This window comes from Chiloscyllium plagiosum, unplaced genomic scaffold (assembly GCF_037043375.1).
Source record: "Chiloscyllium plagiosum isolate Xiang-an unplaced genomic scaffold, Cpla_swu_hap1 HiC_scaffold_49, whole genome shotgun sequence".
NCBI classification, from domain to species: domain Eukaryota; kingdom Metazoa; phylum Chordata; class Chondrichthyes; order Orectolobiformes; family Hemiscylliidae; genus Chiloscyllium; species Chiloscyllium plagiosum.
The window spans coordinates 12504699-12522769 of record NW_028270187.1 but is presented as its reverse complement, the minus strand read 5'-3'; the positions used below and the strand labels follow the sequence as shown (position 1 = coordinate 12522769).

Here is an 18071-nt window from a genome sequence, read left to right as displayed (position 1 = left end):
AAGAGGGGAGAAGTCATAGTAGGAGTACTGGACAAACTTTCAGCTCTGGGAATATAATTGGTCGTTGCTAATGATGTTGCTAATTCACCGGTAGGAGTGCTGCCGACTGTGATTGATACGCCAATGGAAATTGAGGCAACTCAACTATTGCAGGACACACATCCTGGGATGTTTCCTGTGTGGTAACGAGGTCACAAAGATACCAGTTGAAACAGAAAAGATCAAAGAGTACAGATAAGAAAGTTGAAGGGAAATTAGCAGAGACCCTGTTTGATCAGATAGTTGAGACAAACCAGAAACAGATAGACGACAAAGCAGACATCTTTAGCTCAGGTAAATTAACTGAGTTACAGCAGAAAGATGAAAATTTAAAGCAATTGTATCAAAAGGCATACACAAAACAAATTCAAGTCTATCCCTGATTGTTATTATCTTAAAAATGAAGTGTTAATGAGGAAATGGAGAACATCACATATTCAGGCAGGTGAGAAATAGGCAGAAGTTTATCAAGTTGTATTGCCAGTGGGTTATAGAAAGGACGTGTTGCGAGTAGCACATGAGCTACCTGCATAGATTGTTTGAAATTCACATTATTTAATTGTCATCTCTATATGTGACAACTATTCAGTCAAGGATGAATCCTGTCCTTCTCAGTCACAGATAAACTCCTGGTAAATATGCTTCATCCCGGTTGGAGAATTTGAGCTGTAGGCAGAGGCTGAACAGGCTGGAACTGTTTTCCCTGGAGAGTGACATTATAGAAGTTTATAAAATCATAAGGCGCATGGAGGGATGGTGGAGCCTGGGACAATTACAACATTTAAAAGGCATCTGGGTGGGTATAATGAGAAAGCCTTAAAACTTGTCCTTAAATACTTAGTCGAAATGTAATGTTGAATTATAGAACACAAGAAAATAAACAGAGCAGGCAAGGGGGGTATCAGGCCACAAAAGGGGGGACCTCGGATGTGCAGCAGATAAGAAACATCCGTGATAACAGGATGCTCTAAAGCAATTAAGAACATTTGCCTTAACATCAATGAATCTATGTAAAAAGGACACAGAGTGATAACATTCACAGATGTTAACTTGTGAAATTAATGACAGTTGAAAATGTCGATTCTCATGCCTGAAATGTCAATTCTCCTGCTCCTTGGATGCTGCCTGACCTCCTGCGCTTTTCCAGCAACACATTTTCAGCTCTGATCTCCAGCATCTGCAGTCTTCACTTTCTCCTAAATTAATGACAGTGTTTGATTGTGATCTCAGAAACATGTCAAAAGCCTTGTAATAAATGGTCAGGTCCTATCAATTATAATAGATTCTTATTGTGTGTGTGAGTGAGTGAGTGAGTGAGTGAGTGAGTGAGTGAGTGAGTGAGTGAGTGAGTGAGTGAGTGAGTGAGTGAGTGAGTGAGTGAGTGAGTGAGTGAGTGAGTGAGTGAGTGAGTGAGTGAGATATATGAATGTTTTGAATTTATTTGCATTTTGGGACTTTATGATGATTTTGAGTAGCCATTGCTGATTATCAAATACAAACTCTAAAATGTAACATTGGTGAAGCTTTAACTTACTTGGTGTTCTTATACACCATGACTGCCCCACTGTCAATTCTAACTCGTCAGATCTTATGTCGTCTTTGAATTTGAAACACAACCCTGAAAAGAAAGCATGTTAATTTGAGCCTAATGAATCATTTCAAATTTAACCTTTCAGCCTCAGATACAGAATGATTTTGTATTTAAGATAAAAAGCAGGAGTTTGCTCCTAACTTAAAAATTGTTATAAACCGAACATTGAAGAGATTCTGACACAATCTGTCAGGAAGCCATTTTATGGTCAGTTTGACCTCCTCGCTAAGATGCCATTTTGTAAAGCAATGATATCTGACGTGCAAGCTGTGCAAGGTTACCTTATGACCTCTCCCACTTAGTTTAGACTGATACCTCTTTATAAAAGGAACTTACCTCACGGCTGACAGTGACTCGGCTGGATCTGTTTTCCCTCCGATGGATGGTTGAAGGCCTACAGGAGTCATCAGTTAAGCGCATACAGACTTGTTAATTAACTTCTCTTCCTTATAAATTATTGCCTTTCCACTGTCTGTCTAATAAGAACATGCAGTGTTTTTTGTAAAGTTTTGTAAAAAGGAAGCCTGTTTGAGACAGAAGTGTGGAGTAATCTGCGAGGGCTCTTAAAGGAAGAGCTGGTGTCCTACTTTTCTAAGGTTTTAGAACCTCAGCCAGCCTGGCTTATAGGTGTCAATGTTACGTTATAACAGTGATGCTATTTGTAAATAAAGGGGAAGGCTAAAATTAAACTAAACTGTTTGTAAGAGGTTTTTATTCCAGACTACCAAAGAGCATGATCTCCAGGACTAACCAAGAGAGGCTTATAGGTCAGAATCCACAAGGGATTCCCTCGGTCGTCTCAAATCTGTACTTTAACAATATGAATAGGAAGGGTTTAGAGAGAGATGGGCTAAGTGCTGGCAAATGGGACCAGATTAGATTAAGATATCTGGTCAGCATGGCCAAGTTGGACCGAAGGGTCTGTTTCCATGCTATACGTCTCTATGACTCAACGACTCTTTGGTAACTCTTGCCCTGTCGGTGAGCACAGTTTCCTTCCATCTCTGCACTTAACCCCTACTTTACGGATGGTTGTTGAAACAATGCAACAATGTGGCCTGTCTTCATTGTAACTTAGAAAATGCCCTTAATAATGCTGCAGATTTTAATGCTGTTCTGGAGTGTCTATTTTGGATGAAGATTCAGTTTATCTCTCTCCAACACTGGTGTGTAAACGTCAATGGGCTACATACCTGCTGTTTGTTAGAGGCAGCTGGTCACTCTGTGCTTTGAACTGAGGAAGTATTAGTGTCTTAGTCCCTCAGGTGTTTTTCTGGAGGAAGACACAGGGACACCACCTGTAAATCAACATGAGGCTAGTCTGGCAATACTGAGGGTGATCAATGTCCCATTCATTGCAACTTCATTAGAACATGCGTTGTCTTTTTCTTTAAAGCCAACAACTTAACCAGAACCACGGATCTGATTCCATTGTTGCCCTGAGCTGCTCCTTGTCTGGGGATTGTATTTTTTTTCATGTGATTTGATACCAATTGATTTGGAGATGCTGGTGTTGGACTGAGGTGCACAATGTTAAAAATCACACTACGCCAGGTTATAGTCCAACGGAGTTTTTGGAAGCTCCTGATGTGTGATACCAATTGAGTAAGATCCAGAAACTGAGCAACAACTGACCAGCACCATGAATGGAAGTACTCAACCACCAGGATACTTCCACAGTTCAATATCCAACTCTCCAACTACCTGTTGGAAAGAGGAAACCGGCGCTATTTCTAATGTTTTTACCAAGACCCCAGTGGTACGTTCTTTCACAACAGTATCACATTCCTACAGTTGGTCCACACAACCTCAAGGGTGAGGTTGCCTCAAACACTTTTACAATTGTATTTTATGATATATTCATCCTCTGCTCCCACAGACAGTAACGGTTTCCAATAAAAAGGAGATGGGAATTCCTCGATGTCGGGTACAAATGCCAGGGCTCTCCACATTAAAAAGAAAATAAGCAATCTGACAGAGCTCAGCTCTTCTCTCAGACTCTGTGAGTGGCTCTTAAAAGAGCCTTTGAGTTGTCAGATTCAAGAACATTCTTCACTTTTTAACAGCTCTAGTAGGTACATCCACATACTGAATCAGAAATGTTTCTCGCGCACACTTAAATTCCTCTCCATCTAGACCCTTAACACTATGGCAGTCCCAGTCTATGTTTAGAAAGTTAAAAACCCCTACCATAACCACCTTATTATTTCTTACAGATAGCTGAGGTCTCCTTACAAGTTCGTCTCTTAATTTCCCTCTGACTATTAGGGGGTCTTTTATACAATCCCAATAAGGTGATCAACCTTTCAAATTTCTCAGTTCCACCCAAATAACTTCCCCGGATGTATTTCCAGGAATATCCTCCCGAAGTACAGCTGTAATGCTATTCCTTATCAAAACACCACTCCCCCTCCTCTCTCACCTTCCTGTAGCATTTGTATCCTGGAACATTAAACTGTCAGTCCTGTCCATTCCTGAGTCACGTTTCTGTAGTTTCCTGTGGTGATGTCATTTCCTGTTCTTTTTCTCGGGGGTGCTAAATGGGATCCAAATCAGTGTTTGTTGATGGAGTTCCGGTTGGAATGCCATGCTTCTAGGAATTCTCGTTCATGTCTGTGCTTGGCTTGTCCTAGGATGGATGTGTTGTCGCAGTCAAAGTGGTGTCCTTCCTCATCTGTATGTAAGGATACGAGTGAGAGTGGGTCATGTCATTTTGTGGCTAGTTGATATATATGTATCCTGGTGGCTGGTTTTCTGCCTGTTTGTCCAGAGTAGTGGACTCATATCCACAAGTCTCTATAATTGAGATGCATGGTTAAGGTTGATGCTCAGAATCTTTTTCCAGGAGTTGAAATGTCTAAAGATAAGAGGCATGCATATAAGGTGAGAGGGGGAAAGTTCAAAGGAGACAGATGGGGCAGTTTCTTTTAAACATAGAGAGTGGTCGGAGTGGAACGCACTGTCAGGGGTGCAGATGGAGGCTGATACGATAAGGGTATTGAAAGGACTTTTAGGTAAGCAAATGAATATGTAAGAAATGGAGGGTTATGGACCAAGGGCAGGCAGAAGGGATTAATTTCATTTGGCGGCACAACATCGTGGGCTGAAGGACCCAGTTGTGTGCTGTACTGGTCTATGTTGAGATTTAATGCAGTGTATATTTCGGATGAGGATTCATTCAAGTTGATTGAAACTTTAGAATATAGATTAAATAGATAGAAACTTCCATTTCATTGGTGGTGTTTGACTTTGAAGATATCTGGAAATGGAGCTCAATATGAGTCTGACTCAATCCACTCTGACTGTGGAAAGGATGTTCTTCACTCTGATCACAGTAACATACCTACTGTATGTTCGAAGCAGCTGGTCAGATTTGGCTCTGTACCGAGGGAATATTACATTGTCTTGGTCCTTTGAGGACTTGCCTGGAGGAAGACAGAGGAGGTACCTCCTGTAATTCAACATCAGCTATGATTGGTAACATCAATGTACCATTCAGTTAATGATCATTATGATTTTTTATTTAAAGCCAGCAAATTAAACAGAACCACGGGTCTGATTCCACTCCTACCCAGAGCTACTCCTTGTGCATTTTTTCTTAACATTCTAAGACCAATTGAATGAGATCCAGAAACTAAACAACATCCACACAGCTCCGTGAATGAGACTACCTGATGTAAGTGGGTATGTGAGTTCAGTTATTGATGTGTACCTGCCAGTTCCGCCTTGGTGAATGTGAGAGTGTAGTTATCAAACTGTAACATTCATTATATGGTCAATATGTTTACACATTCACACAGCAGAGACTGGCAGGGTCCAATTAATAATTATCGAATCATAAAAATAATACAGCACAGAGGGGGCTATTCAGCCCATCTTGTCCATGCCAACCCAAAAACACCTAGATGCCCTTTCTCATCCCACCTTCCTGTCACAGCCCATAGCCTTGCAGTTTACAGAACTTGACGTGCAGTTCCATGGATTTTTGTTTAAAATAGTTTAGGGTCTTTGCCTGCGCCACCAAATCAAAGTTAAAATCACACAACACCAGGTTATAGTCCAACAGGTTTACTTGGAAGCACAAGCTTTCAGAGCACTGCTCCTTCATCAGGTGATTATGGAGCGTAAGATTGTAAGACACAGAATTTATAGCAAAAGTTTCCAGAGTGATGTAACTGAAATTATATATTGAAAAAGACCCAAATTGTTTAAGTCTCTCCTCTTTAAAAATCATGACCACCAAATTAGGCAGCGAATTCCAGATACCCACCACTCTGCATAAAACACATTTTTCCTCACATATCATCTAATTCTATAGCTACATAGTTTGAATCAATGATCCCTGGTGTTTGAACTCTCTGCCAAAGGAAACAGGTTCCTCTCACCTCTCCCTCTCACTATTTAGTGAAAAATCGTACAACACCAGGTTATAGTTCAACAGGTTTATTTGGAAGTACCAGCTTTCGGCGTTCTTCTCCTTCATTAGTAGATCGCTATTTAGTATTCCTTTATCATGGCACCTTTGTTCCAAGGAATATAACCCCAACCTCTCCTGATAGCTACAATTCACCAGCCCTGGAAACAATCCAGTAAATCTGCTCTGCACTCTCTCCAGAGCAATGGCGTCCTTCCTGTGATGTGGGGACCTGACTGCACACAATACTCCAGCTGTAGCCACCAATGCCTTATACAGTTTCATTATTATATCCCTACTTTTGTATTCCATTCCTCTTCCCATGAAAAAGAGCATTCCACATGCATTCTTTACAACCCCATCTATCTTTAGGGACCTGTGTACTTGCACACCAAGATCTCTCACTATATTCCCATTTACTGTTTGACTTCCCAAAATGCATTCCCTCACACTTATCAGAGCTGAACTTCATCTGCCACTTTTCTGCCCACTCCACTAAACCATCTATGATAGATTTGGAGCTTACAGCTATCCTCGACGCTATCCACGACGCTATCCACAATGTGGCCAATTTTTGTGTCACCTGCAAATTTCACAAATTTATCCACCACATTCAAGTCCAAGTCATTAATGTATAAAACAAACAGCAGAGATCCCAACACTGAGCCATGCAGAGCACCACTTGAAACAACTTTCCATTCACAAGAGCAGCCATCAACATTATCATTTCTTTCCTGTAACTAAGCCAACTTTGCATCCAACTCACCACATTACCATGTATCCCACAACTTTTACTTTTTGGACCAGTTTGCTGTGATGATGCTGCTCCTTTACCAATCTTGTAAAAGACACAGGCTCCAAAAAGTTTTAGGGCCATTTTGATTATAGCTAACAGGTAATGCTTTAATCAAAAGGCTTCCAAATTTTTAAAAAGAACACTTGAACAATGAAAGGGGAATGGCTCAGTTTTCCCAGCTCAGCTTTTCTCTGGTTTGATTTGGTTTTTGACAGTCTGGCTGTTGACTGAAAGCAGTCAACAGTGAAAAAGTTGTTGAACCCAAAGCAGGTCCATGCTAGTACTCTCTCTCTCTCTCTCTCTCTCTCTCTCTCTCTGACATCTTTCCTGTAAGATCGTGTCTTTGATTTTACCTTTGTGTGCCAAAGGGTGTTTGTGGGGATTATTGCAAGTGTTGGGAACAACATCGTTAAGTTTGTATAATCTGTTGGGTTTTCGGATGTGTTAACTTATGTCGCATTCTGTTCTGTTATGAGACATAGGAGCATTTGTTTGTGTTTCATTTGATAATCTTGTAAATCAATTCTGTTTTGTTTAAAACAACATGGTTTGACCAGCTACATCACTTCTGCATTACACCTGCTTAAAACAACTAGCAAAGTTAGGGTCCAGGCTACTTGAAATGTTCTGAGGGGATCTGGCATGGTCTATACTATTTTGGGGGCTCTATGCAGGATTTGTTCTATAGTTCTGATTTGGGATGAGGGTTGTTGGACTCTGAGGCAGCGAGTGGTGGGTGTTAGTGTATTTTGTTCTGGGTTTTGAATTCAGTTGGTTTAAACAGTGTTTGGGAGAGCAATAACTATTTCAGTCAACAAGAGTTTTCTGTGGGGGTGGAAAAAGTGATTTTGGGGCTTTTACAAAAGGTGATTAAGGGTAAGATGCTGGAAATAGCAGACAAGCTGGGATTGAGGCTGTGTCCTTACATGAGGAAAGGAGAGATAATTACAGCAGTAGCTCAGCATTTAAATTTGTTGGAAACACTATCAGAATCTTTAGAGATGGCTAACATTCAATGGAAAATTCAGCAACTTGAGTTAGAGGCAAAACACAAGGAAAGGGCAACAGAAATGAAATCTTTTGAATTATGATTAAATACAGAAGAGAGAGTGAGGAGAGAGAGTAAAGGAGAGAAAGTAAAGGAAGAAAGAAAGAGAGTTTGAACTTTGGAAATTGGCACTTCCTGAATTAATGAACTCATGTAGAAGAGCAGAGAGCTATAATGGCAAGATTGGCAGCCGAAATGGCTGATGGTTATGAGTTGGTCCATAAGTCAAAGATTGGCTTCCAAAACCAATTTCAATCCATGAGGGATAGAAGTTGAGGAGAAGAAAAATCCTCACATGGAAAGGAATAGATCTCTGTGAAGATCATAAGTATGACTTACCACAGGGTAAAAAAAGAAACCCTTGAAGGGGAAAGAGAAGTTAAAAAGCTCTGGTATTTTCACTGCAATACAGTAGGCTACATAAATCAGTGTTGGTGGGTTAGGAAAAACACTAGGAAACCAGATGTAGGAAATAGGGTAAGCCAGTGAATTTTGTTGGAGTGGTAACAAATAGCACAATGGACGTTCAAAAGCTGCACCAGAATGTACAAGCTGGTTGGAGGAGCCAGATCTTCTTTACCTTCCACCACTGAAGGTAAAGTTTACTCGCATAGGCCAGGAGGAGCAGGTAAAGTGGTTACAATATTAAGAGATACAACGATCCTCTAAATCTGTGATGCTGAAAGATGAGGAGATATGCACCTCCGAAGGATTATTGCCAGAAAAAGGTTCTAGTACCGGGAATTCATGTTGAGACAAGAAATGCTTAATTGTGAGAAGTGAGGTTAGATTATCCAGTGAAGAGTGGAGAAATTGTGGTAGGAGTATTGGACATACTCTCAGCTCCGGGAATACAATTGCTAATAATATTGTTGAATCACCAGTAGGAGTGCTGGCTACTGTTGTTGCAAAGCCAATAGAAACTCAGGCAACTGAATTATTGCTGGACATATATCCTAGGATTATTCCTGACTGTGTGGTGACAAAGTCGCAGTCACCAGTTGAAACAGAAGAGATCAAAGAGGACAATACGAAAGTTGAAGTGAAATTAGCAGAGACCCTGTTGGATCGGATGGTTGAGACAAACCGGGAACAGATGATAAAGCAGATATGTTTAGCTTAAATCTTAAGCAAATTTAAAGCAATTGTATCAAAAGGCATGCACAGAAGAATGTGAATCTATCCCTGCATCTTCTCATATTCAGGCTGATGGGAAATATGCAGAAGTTTATCGAGTCATATTGCCAGTGGGTTATAGAGGGAGGTGTCGAATAGCGCATGAGTTACCATGAGGAGGTCATTTAGGAGTGAGAAAAACTCAGACTTTTGCAGATTGTTTGGAATTCAAATTTAATTGTCATCTGTGTCTGAAAACTATACAGTAAAGGATTAATTCTGTCCTTCTCAGTCACAGATAAACTCCATGTAAATGTGCTTCATTGCGGAGGATTTGAGCTATAGGTAGAGGCTGAATAGGTTGGATGTGTTTTCCCTGGAGAGGGACCTTTTCTACAGGTTCATAAAATCACAAGGGGCATGGAGAAGTGGTGGAGGCTGGTACAATTACAACATTTAAAAGGCATCTGGTTATGGATATGAATAGGAATGGTTTAGATGGACATGGGCCAAGTGCTAGCAAATGGGACTAGGTTTGGTTAGGATACCTGATCAGCATGGACGAGTTGGACCGCAAGGTCTGTGTCCATGCTGTACATCTCTATGACTCAATGATTCCTTGTGCTCACCAACAGGACAGGAATTGTGCCGCGCTGCATCTTGTCTGGAGATTGTGTTTGTTTTTTCATATGATTCGATACCAATTGAGTGAGACCTAGAAACTGAGCAACTACTGCACAGCTCCATGAATGGGACTACTCACCACCGGGATGCTAATACAGTTCAATATCCAACTCCTAATCTAACCTGGAGAGAGGAAAAACGGCGCGATATCTAATGGTTTTACCAAGACCCATGTGTTTGTCCTTTTAGAGGAGTATCACATTCCTACAGTGAGTCTGCGGTTCCACTATTGATTGCACACTTTCAACAAACAGTGGGAAACAGAATGAAATTTCATTCGGTTCAGAGGATTGTAAACCACAAGAATGTCCCACAGCAGCTTCTTCCCGCTCTGCCTCCCACAGCAGGCCCACACACAGCCCGAGAAAGGCCTCTCTCTTCCCCCCCCCAGCCCGCTCACTCCAACTTCCGGGACCAGTTCCTGCTCCGCTCGGCCTCTTACAAACAGCCCCCGGTTCTCCCTGAACTCACCCCGAATCAATCTCGGTCTCGGAGCCCCCTTTGTGTCTCAGGCTCCCATCCCGATGTGCTGCTGGAAGGAGCCTGCTGTTCCCTCGCTTCCCTGGGCGCTGATCTCTCCATTGCGGTCTGTTTCAAACAAACCTCTTGCACTCACTGAGTAAATGCTCCTCAATGGCAGCGCTGGGGGAGGGCCGCACGCATGCGCTCCTCTGGACAGGACTATCACCTGATGAAGGAGCGTCGCTCAGAAAGCTCGTGTGCTTCCAAATAAACCTGTTGGACTATAACCTGGTATTGTGTGATTTTTAACTTTGTACACCCCAGTTCAACACCGGCATCTCCAAATCTTGGGGAGAAAAGGTTCGGTCCCAGACACAGTTGGGGCGGGATGAGCTGGAGGCGGATCTGGATGATCAAAGCCATTTCCCTGCTCTGTCTGTCACTCAGTTTCCTCTCCGGACCCGCCTCTCGCTCTCTGTCAGCTCTTTCTCAGCCAGGTCGGACCGGGCTGTATAAAAAAGGAAGGGGAGGCAGCTCGGCTCTCATTCGGCAGCGATTGGAGTGAAAAAGCGTGATGTCTGGAAGAGGTAAAGGAGGCAAAGGCCTGGGAAAAGGCGGAGCGAAGCGGCACCGCAAAGTGCTCCGTGATAACATCCAGGGCATCACGAAACCAGCCATCCGGCGCCTGGCTCGCCGTGGCGGGGTTAAGCGCATCTCGGGCTTGATCTACGAGGAGACCCGCGGGGTGCTGAAGGTTTTCCTGGAGAATGTGATCAGGGATGCGGTCACCTACACTGAGCACGCCAAGCGCAAGACAGTCACCGCCATGGATGTGGTGTACGCTCTGAAACGCCAGGGCCGCACTCTCTATGGATTCGGCGGCTGAGGAGAAAGCGACCCTTTTCCAGCGAACCCAAAGGCTCTTTTCAGAGCCACCCAAATCCTCCGATAGAGAGCGGAGACCTGAGGACGGGGAAGGCAGCACATAGGGAGGGGATATTTTAACGATTCTATAACGTGTTATTTGTCATTTTGCCCAGACACTGATGCGGTACTATTGCGGTATTTGTCTTTCATTGACCCTTTCAGAAACGATACTTACATGAGTTGTGATGCTGGGACACAGCGTATGTTTTCATAGCCTGCTCTGTCCATGTGCCTGTTACAGACCGTTCAGGCGGCCATTAAGTTGTGTTTCGGCTGATTATAATCTGGTTGAAATAAAATATCGATTCGGTGAGCTTCTGTTATTTTATCGTGGTACAATTTCAACAGCGGCAGCGTTGTTTAGATTGATTCACGGTGGGTAGACGTTCGGCTGTTCAGTTTGACTGGGCTATTTTAAACCCCGCCTTTCCTCCTGCCTGTAACAGACATAAGGCAATAATCCCCCCTTTTGTCCGCGCTGATAGCTAACTAAGCTTTAATCGATTACTATAAAGTATAAGTTGCGAACGAGTGGCGTAATATATCTTAGTCTGTTATTTGATTTCAGGGTTTGAGAGGGTGAATTCGGCGGGCATTTTGAAACTGACCAACTGTCATTTCCAGTGAACCAATCCGCCTCCAACAATTTTCCTGCCTTTTCTGTGCCTTCTGGAGCTGTTTCTTTGTGGGCTGAGGGACAGGGCTGTATCCAATCCCAGCTCTAGGGCGGGATCTCCGTTCCCTTAAACAGGGAACACCGCAGCAGCCTCAGCATTGACAGCAGCAGCCTGTGTATGTGTGTAACTGCGAGTTGAGGAGAATGGCTCGGACCAAGCAGACAGCGCGCAAATCCACCGGAGGGAAAGCTCCCCGCAAGCAGCTGGCGACCAAAGCGGCCCGCAAGAGCGCTCCGGCCACGGGCGGAGTGAAGAAGCCTCATCGCTACAGGCCCGGCACGGTGGCTCTGCGGGAGATCCGCCGCTACCAGAAATCCACCGAGCTGCTGATCCGCAAACTGCCCTTCCAGCGCCTGGTGCGAGAGATCGCTCAGGATTTCAAGACCGACCTGCGCTTCCAGAGCTCGGCGGTGATGGCCCTGCAGGAGGCCAGCGAGGCTTACCTGGTGGGGCTGTTTGAGGACACCAACCTGTGTGCCATCCACGCCAAGCGGGTCACCATCATGCCCAAAGACATCCAGCTGGCCCGCCGGATCCGCGGGGAGCGCGCCTAAACGGAGCATAGCCGGCCCTACACATTCACCCCGAGAGTAAGAGAAAAACACAACGGCTCTTTTCAGAGCCACTAAACCAGCCAGAGGGAGCAGGAGTCGATGGGTTACGGAGTACACTGCCCATGTCAATATGAGCGATATTGACATGGGCAGTGAAGTCATTTAATGAGATCTCCCGTGTTCGCAGAATTTATTACGACAGATTGTGAAATATAAATTTAACATCACATTGTGGTAGTAGATTATAAATTCCCGCGAATCTCATTCTCTGTCTCGGTATTCATATGGCTTGTCGTTGGGGGATGGCAAAGATTTGGCGCCAAGACATCCAATTGTTACTTGCGGACATGGGTATCGTATTTTAGGAAGTGCACATGAGCTGAGTAAAGCATTAATGGGGAGTCAGTTAAACAAGAAAGTCACAGGCAGCGGCAGTCTAGTTCCAATTACTGAGATCTCCGATGATCGCAGATTTTGTTATAATAGATTCCAGAATTTAACTGATGGGGATGGGTTAGAATTGGCGCCAAAAGGTCAACGGCTCATTTTCAAATTTGAAAAGCCCACTAACATGTACAATAGAACTTTTACAGAGGAGAATTCGTAGGTACTTATGCGTTGATTTGTCTATCGATTACAGAAGTGTAGTTTATACAATTCACTTTACCCCGTCCCTCCTTTTACAGCTGAAAAAAATCACTCACGGGTACTCAATATGCTCTCTCTGGGGACAGAGAAGAAAGCCAGTCTATGAACACACTAGTGAACAAAGCGCAGAGAGATAGGGGCCGCTATATCGATTGTTTACTTATTGCACTGAGTCAATTCAGCTCTTCCTGATGCAGTTGAAAGGAATATGAAACCAAAGTCAAACCCGATCGGGGATATTTCTCGTTCGGCAAGCACAAATTCACCATGTGCGTTTTTGCCGGGGGGGGTTTATGAGTGCGTGTGCGAGTGTAAAGGAGTATACGCGTATGTCTGTGAGAGGGTGCATGCCTGAGTGAGGGACAGTATATGTGAGCGTATGAGAGAGGGTTCTCCGTGAGTGTCTGTGTGTACTTCGCTCAAAAGCTGTATGAATCCAAGTGAGATTCTGTAAATCCATTTTTTAAAAGATTTGAATCAGTCTGACCATTGTGGCACAGATAGTCTCACTCAGGGCAGCTTACACCTTAAAGGCATTATCTGAACCAACGTGTTGTTGTTCAGGTTCCTGACACCAGTTGTTCAAGTTCACTTAAGAATGTAACTTTTAGATGTTCTGCGATTTACAAAAACTGAAACCACCATGGTCTTTTTGAATATGATTTGAGTTACATCACACACTAAACTTTTGCGAAAAATTGTGTCTTACGATCTTATATTCTACGAACGTGATGAAAGCACCGAAAGCTAGTGCATAGAAATTAAAGTGTTGGGTTATAAGCTGGTGTTGCGTGATTTTTAACTTTTTACACCATAGTCCAACATCAATATCTCCATTCACAAGTATTCAATAATAAGGCGCTAGTAATTGACTGATCTCAGGTTCAAAGTTCAAGCTTCTCCACATTAAAAGTAAAATAAATCCGGCAGAGATGACAGTGTAACTCCTTTCACAGATGCTGTGAGTGGCTCTTAAAAGAGCCTTTGGGTTGTCAGATTCAAGAATACTCTTCACTTTTTAGCAGATGCAGCAGCGGCGGTTTTCTTGGGCAGCAGCACGGCCTGGATATTAGGCAGCACCCCGCCCTGAGCGATGGTCACCCCTCCCAACAGCTTGTTGAGCTCCTCGTCGTTGCGCACGGCCAGCTGCAGGTGCCTGGGGATGATGCGGGTCTTCTTGTTGTCCCGGGCCGCGTTGCCGGCCAGCTCCAGGATCTCAGCCGTCAGATACTCCAGCACCGCAGCCAGATAGACCGGCGCTCCGGCACCCACACGCTCAGCATAGTTACCCTTTCTCAGGAGCCTGTGAACACGGCCCACCGGGAACTGCAGGCCAGCCCGGGACGACCGAGACTTCGCCTTGGCGCGAGCTTTCCCACCGCCCTTTCCTCTTCCGGACATGGTCACAATCTCACAAGCACTTTCACAGAGAATGCTGCACTCCGCCCACATTGCGGCCTCTTATACCTTCGGGAGGAATGGTGGGGCGGCCATTTCGGATTGGTCCCATTGTCCAGCCCCGCCTAATGTTGTTTCAATTCCCAATCAGATATCTGCCTCATTCCCCAATCCGGAGAGGGCACGGGGAGGAAGGCGGAAAGTACCAGCGCCAAATCATCAACCGCCTTCTTTCCAATTTGAAAATACCGCCAATTTACAAACAAAGGAGTGTCTTTTATATTGAAAAATGAAGTACAAAATACAGAGGAAGTTTTTATAAAATACTCGTATCTTAATTTACTTTTAGTTTACAAATGTATACTTCACTCGATCTGTCTCTCCCTCATTTGGCGACCTGTATCCGTCCATTTCTGATCTCGAATTTTCTATACCTAAAAAAGCTGAAAAGAAACACGCCAAACACTGCAGTCCGCACTTGACTTCTCACTTCACATTTCAATAGCTGATAAAGCAGCACACAACATTCTTCCGGCACAGTATCGATGGCGAACACGGTGTTTAGACGATATTTTAAAGCTGTCCTCCCTTATTGCTGTCGCTCTCAGATTCAGCAAAATCACCACATTTCAACCCGGCAGCTGTTTTGGCGTTCTCTCGGTTCCCTTTGAAAGCCTCTCACCGACAGCAGAAAGTGCTTTGCTTTTTGCATTCTGAAAAATCGGATTAAACCCGCGCATTGCAATTTTTTTTAAATCAGATGAAAGATGCGGACAAGTATGTATTGTTTGCCAAGTTAAAAATCACACAACACCAGGTCATACTCCAACAAGCTAATTTGGAAGCACTAGCTATCGGAGTGCTACTCCTTCATTAGGTGGTTCTTTGCAAGGTGTGAAAATAAGTATTAAAATTTTACTAGGGATTTAGCAACTTTAGACAAACAAGATGAAAAATGATTCACCGACGTTTAATCTGCCCACTCTCTACGGACAGGGAAGAGGCTGTTTCTGCAATCTTCCCCCCACCGTACCTCATTAATTTGCAAAGCTCTTATATAAACAAATATAGCACTAGGAGTAAAATTATTTGATGGGGAATCATATGTAAACTAACACAAACATTCAGCTCTCTCTGGGAAGTTGTGGGTGTTTTTTTTATAAGAGCCTTTGAGTTGTGGATATGTTTGTTTCAGTGCAATGCGGTCCCTCACTTGGAGCTGGTGTACTTGGTCACCGCCTTTGTGCCCTCCGACACGGCGTGCTTGGCCAGCTCCCCGGGCAGCAGCAGCCGCACGGCGGTCTGGATCTCCCGGGAGCTGATGGTGCTGCGCTTGTTGTAATGGGCCAGGCGGGAAGCCTCCCCCGCGATGCGCTCAAAAATATCGCCGACGAACGAGTTCGTGATGCTCATGGCCTTGGAGGAGATGCCGGTGTCGGGGTGAACCTGCTTTATCACTTTGTAGATGTAAATGGCATAACTTTCTTTCCTGCACCGCCTCCTCTTCTTGCCAGCCTTCGTTGGCGACTTCTTCATGATTTTCTTCGCGCCCTTCTTGGAGGCTTGCTGCGCTTTCGGTTTGTGTGGGACCCAATGTGGATCTGTCAGAATCTACAACGAAATGTGAAGTGGATGGTGATCCTGTTCCTGTCAGTCTGACCGAGGGAGATTTGTTTTGTGTCTGGAACACAGAAAGTGACTGTGGTATTGGCTCGGTTTCCTTTTGTTCCTTGTTGTGCTGATGTGGGAGTGGAAGGGTGTGTTTCTAGCTCCGCAGGTCTGTTTCTGGTCCTGTCTATGGGCTGGAATTAACACTGAGTTTGCCACTTTTCTCAGTGGTTAGCACTACTGCCTCACCGCGCCAGGGACCCTGGTTCGATTCCAGTTTCGGGCGACTGTGTGTGTGGATTTTGCACATACTCCCAGTGTCTGAGTGGGTTTCCTCCGGGTACTCAGTTTTCCTCTCACAATTCAAAGACGTGCAGGGAATTGAATTGGTCATGCTAACTGCCCATAATGTTCCGGGATGTGTCGGTTAGGTGCATTAATCAGGGGTAAATGCAGAATAATGGGGAATGGTTCTGGGTGGATTACTCTTCGGAGGGTCGGTGTGGACTTGTTGGGCCGAAGTGCCTAATTCTACACTGTAGGGATTCTAAGACTGCGAATGTTTTCTAGGTTTGGGATTGATGGAATTCGTTCTCAACTGCACGGAGTTGGAGAGAGATGAAAAAAAAGTCCCTATTTAAAACTTTTCTTGAGTCACGGGTTGAAAATGTCTGTCTTGACTGTGGGATTAATATATTTCTGAGAACTTGATTGCTAACTGTGGGCCGAGAGACTGATATATAACTGTTTGCTTTGCAAGTAACTACAGTGTAGCAGAACCACGTTGCTGCTCTTTTTATTTAGGAGTATTGAACTTTCACGCAGGGATTTAGAGCAATTGTCCTTCTCATATGAATGCCTGTTAACCAGCAACCGTTAGCATGCTATATATGTCTCACTTTAACTTTACATCTATCTTAGACATTGAGCATGAATTCAACAATTGTCCATTGAGGCTCTGGTCCTCTGTGTAATAGTCAATTAGTGTTACTTCAGGACAGGTTTAACTCTGTATCTGTCAAACACTGATGGAAGCGGTAAAACTTTACAACATTTGCCTGCCACTTGGAAATGTTCCTCCAATCTGTGCCTATCCATTTCTGAGAGGTTTTTGTTTACTCTATTTCACAGTCCTTACATGTCAGTATGTAACTGGACTGTAACTCAAACCTTCTGAAGTGTAACCTGTTGTTTCTTACTCTGTAGGTGTCAGTCATTAACGTAAGAATGTGTCTCATTTAGTATCTTCAATTTTGAGTGTGACCAAACACCACTTTAGACAGTCTCAGGTAGGACTCCCTCCCCTCCACAGCAAATCCTTACAATCAACTTTTGCGATTTGACAGTAAGTTTGTATTTATAACTGCAGCATTTGGCAAGAGGCAATATCTTGTACATTGCAGAAATTGGCAATAACAATTTTACTGCTGATGTTACACTGTTTATGTCAGTTTCTCGCCAATGGATAGTTGCATTGTATCCTAACAATTTTATACTTTGCAACTGACTCCATATTTCATTCTGTAACTGCCAGTTTGTTGTTTCTAAACTTGTTTTTACTCAGTTTCTGTCAATCAATGGCATGTGAGAGAGCAAATATCTCAACATTTCTAACTTTCAGATGAAATGAATGTTTTTTTTAACTCCATCCCTGTTCTGTCACGGTGACTTGTGATTGAATCTGTCAGTATGTGATCTGTGAGCACACACAGTAAGCTAGAAATAAAGCTAAAGGTGAAGGTTGCCTCCCATTTCTGTCATGCAATTGCAGAGTATACACTACAGTTATGAATTTATTTCAGGATTTTGTCAGTTTAAATGTCTCAAAGCAGAAGACAAAAAAATGAGAATTCTGTGACATTTTTATCTGCCTGTGTGTACTCAGCTCTGAGAATATGTGAGTGCTATCAAAGTGTACCTGTCAGTTTTTTTTTAATGAATGAGAACATTGCAGAAACTGGCAGGTATAGATTTAAAACAATGTGAATGTTTATGTGCAGTTTTCATTCTGCATCTGAGTTTCAACTACATGAATGAATGAGTGCATTTGAAAGTATCTATACCTTTCAGTGTGTGCTCTGTGAATAAATGAGTGTACTTACAATATTT

At 43.5% G+C, this 18071-nt stretch overlaps 4 protein-coding genes and 1 long non-coding RNA gene across 5 annotated transcripts; 2 read left to right on the top strand and 3 right to left on the bottom strand.

The window, feature by feature from the left end:
* Window positions 1-1584: 1584 nt before the first annotated feature.
* On the bottom strand, window positions 1585-5014 carry LOC122544667 (uncharacterized). Its single transcript, XR_015754977.1, has 3 exons — window positions 4974-5014; window positions 2824-2928; window positions 1585-1657 (listed from the first exon to the last, which is right to left on the bottom strand). It is a non-coding gene; the product is annotated as an uncharacterized LOC122544667 (long non-coding RNA).
* Window positions 5015-10724: 5710 nt separating this feature from the next.
* Window positions 10725-11036, top strand: LOC122544610 (histone H4). The gene has a single exon (XM_087984604.1). It carries the CDS (start codon window positions 10725-10727, stop codon window positions 11034-11036), a length of 312 nt encoding a protein of 103 aa, XP_087840730.1.
* A 717-nt stretch (window positions 11037-11753) lies between these two features.
* Window positions 11754-12343, top strand: LOC148135593 (histone H3). Its single transcript, XM_087984892.1, has one exon. It carries the CDS (start codon window positions 11898-11900, stop codon window positions 12306-12308), a length of 411 nt encoding a protein of 136 aa, XP_087841018.1. The 5' UTR covers window positions 11754-11897; the 3' UTR covers window positions 12309-12343.
* A 238-nt stretch (window positions 12344-12581) lies between these two features.
* Window positions 12582-14394, bottom strand: LOC122544580 (histone H2A-like). Its single transcript, XM_087984803.1, has one exon. It carries the CDS (start codon window positions 14355-14357, stop codon window positions 13968-13970), a length of 390 nt encoding a protein of 129 aa, XP_087840929.1. The 5' UTR covers window positions 14358-14394; the 3' UTR covers window positions 12582-13967.
* A 1150-nt stretch (window positions 14395-15544) lies between these two features.
* On the bottom strand, window positions 15545-15937 carry LOC122544487 (histone H2B type 1-A-like). The gene has a single exon (XM_043683726.2). The coding sequence runs from the start codon at window positions 15888-15890 to the stop codon at window positions 15564-15566; it is 327 nt and encodes a 108-aa protein (XP_043539661.2). The 5' UTR covers window positions 15891-15937; the 3' UTR covers window positions 15545-15563.
* Window positions 15938-18071: the final 2134 nt, after the last annotated feature.

What these genes read in the sequence shown, in the direction of transcription:
- LOC122544610 (XM_087984604.1), top strand. Translation starts at nt 10,725, where the DNA reads ATGTCTGGAAGAGGTAAAGGAGGCAAAGGCCTGGGAAAAGGCGGAGCG.
- LOC148135593 (XM_087984892.1), top strand. Translation starts at nt 11,898, where the DNA reads ATGGCTCGGACCAAGCAGACAGCGCGCAAATCCACCGGAGGGAAAGCT.
- LOC122544580 (XM_087984803.1), bottom strand. Translation starts at nt 14,357, where the DNA reads ATGTCCGGAAGAGGAAAGGGCGGTGGGAAAGCTCGCGCCAAGGCGAAG.
- LOC122544487 (XM_043683726.2), bottom strand. Translation starts at nt 15,890, where the DNA reads ATGAAGAAGTCGCCAACGAAGGCTGGCAAGAAGAGGAGGCGGTGCAGG.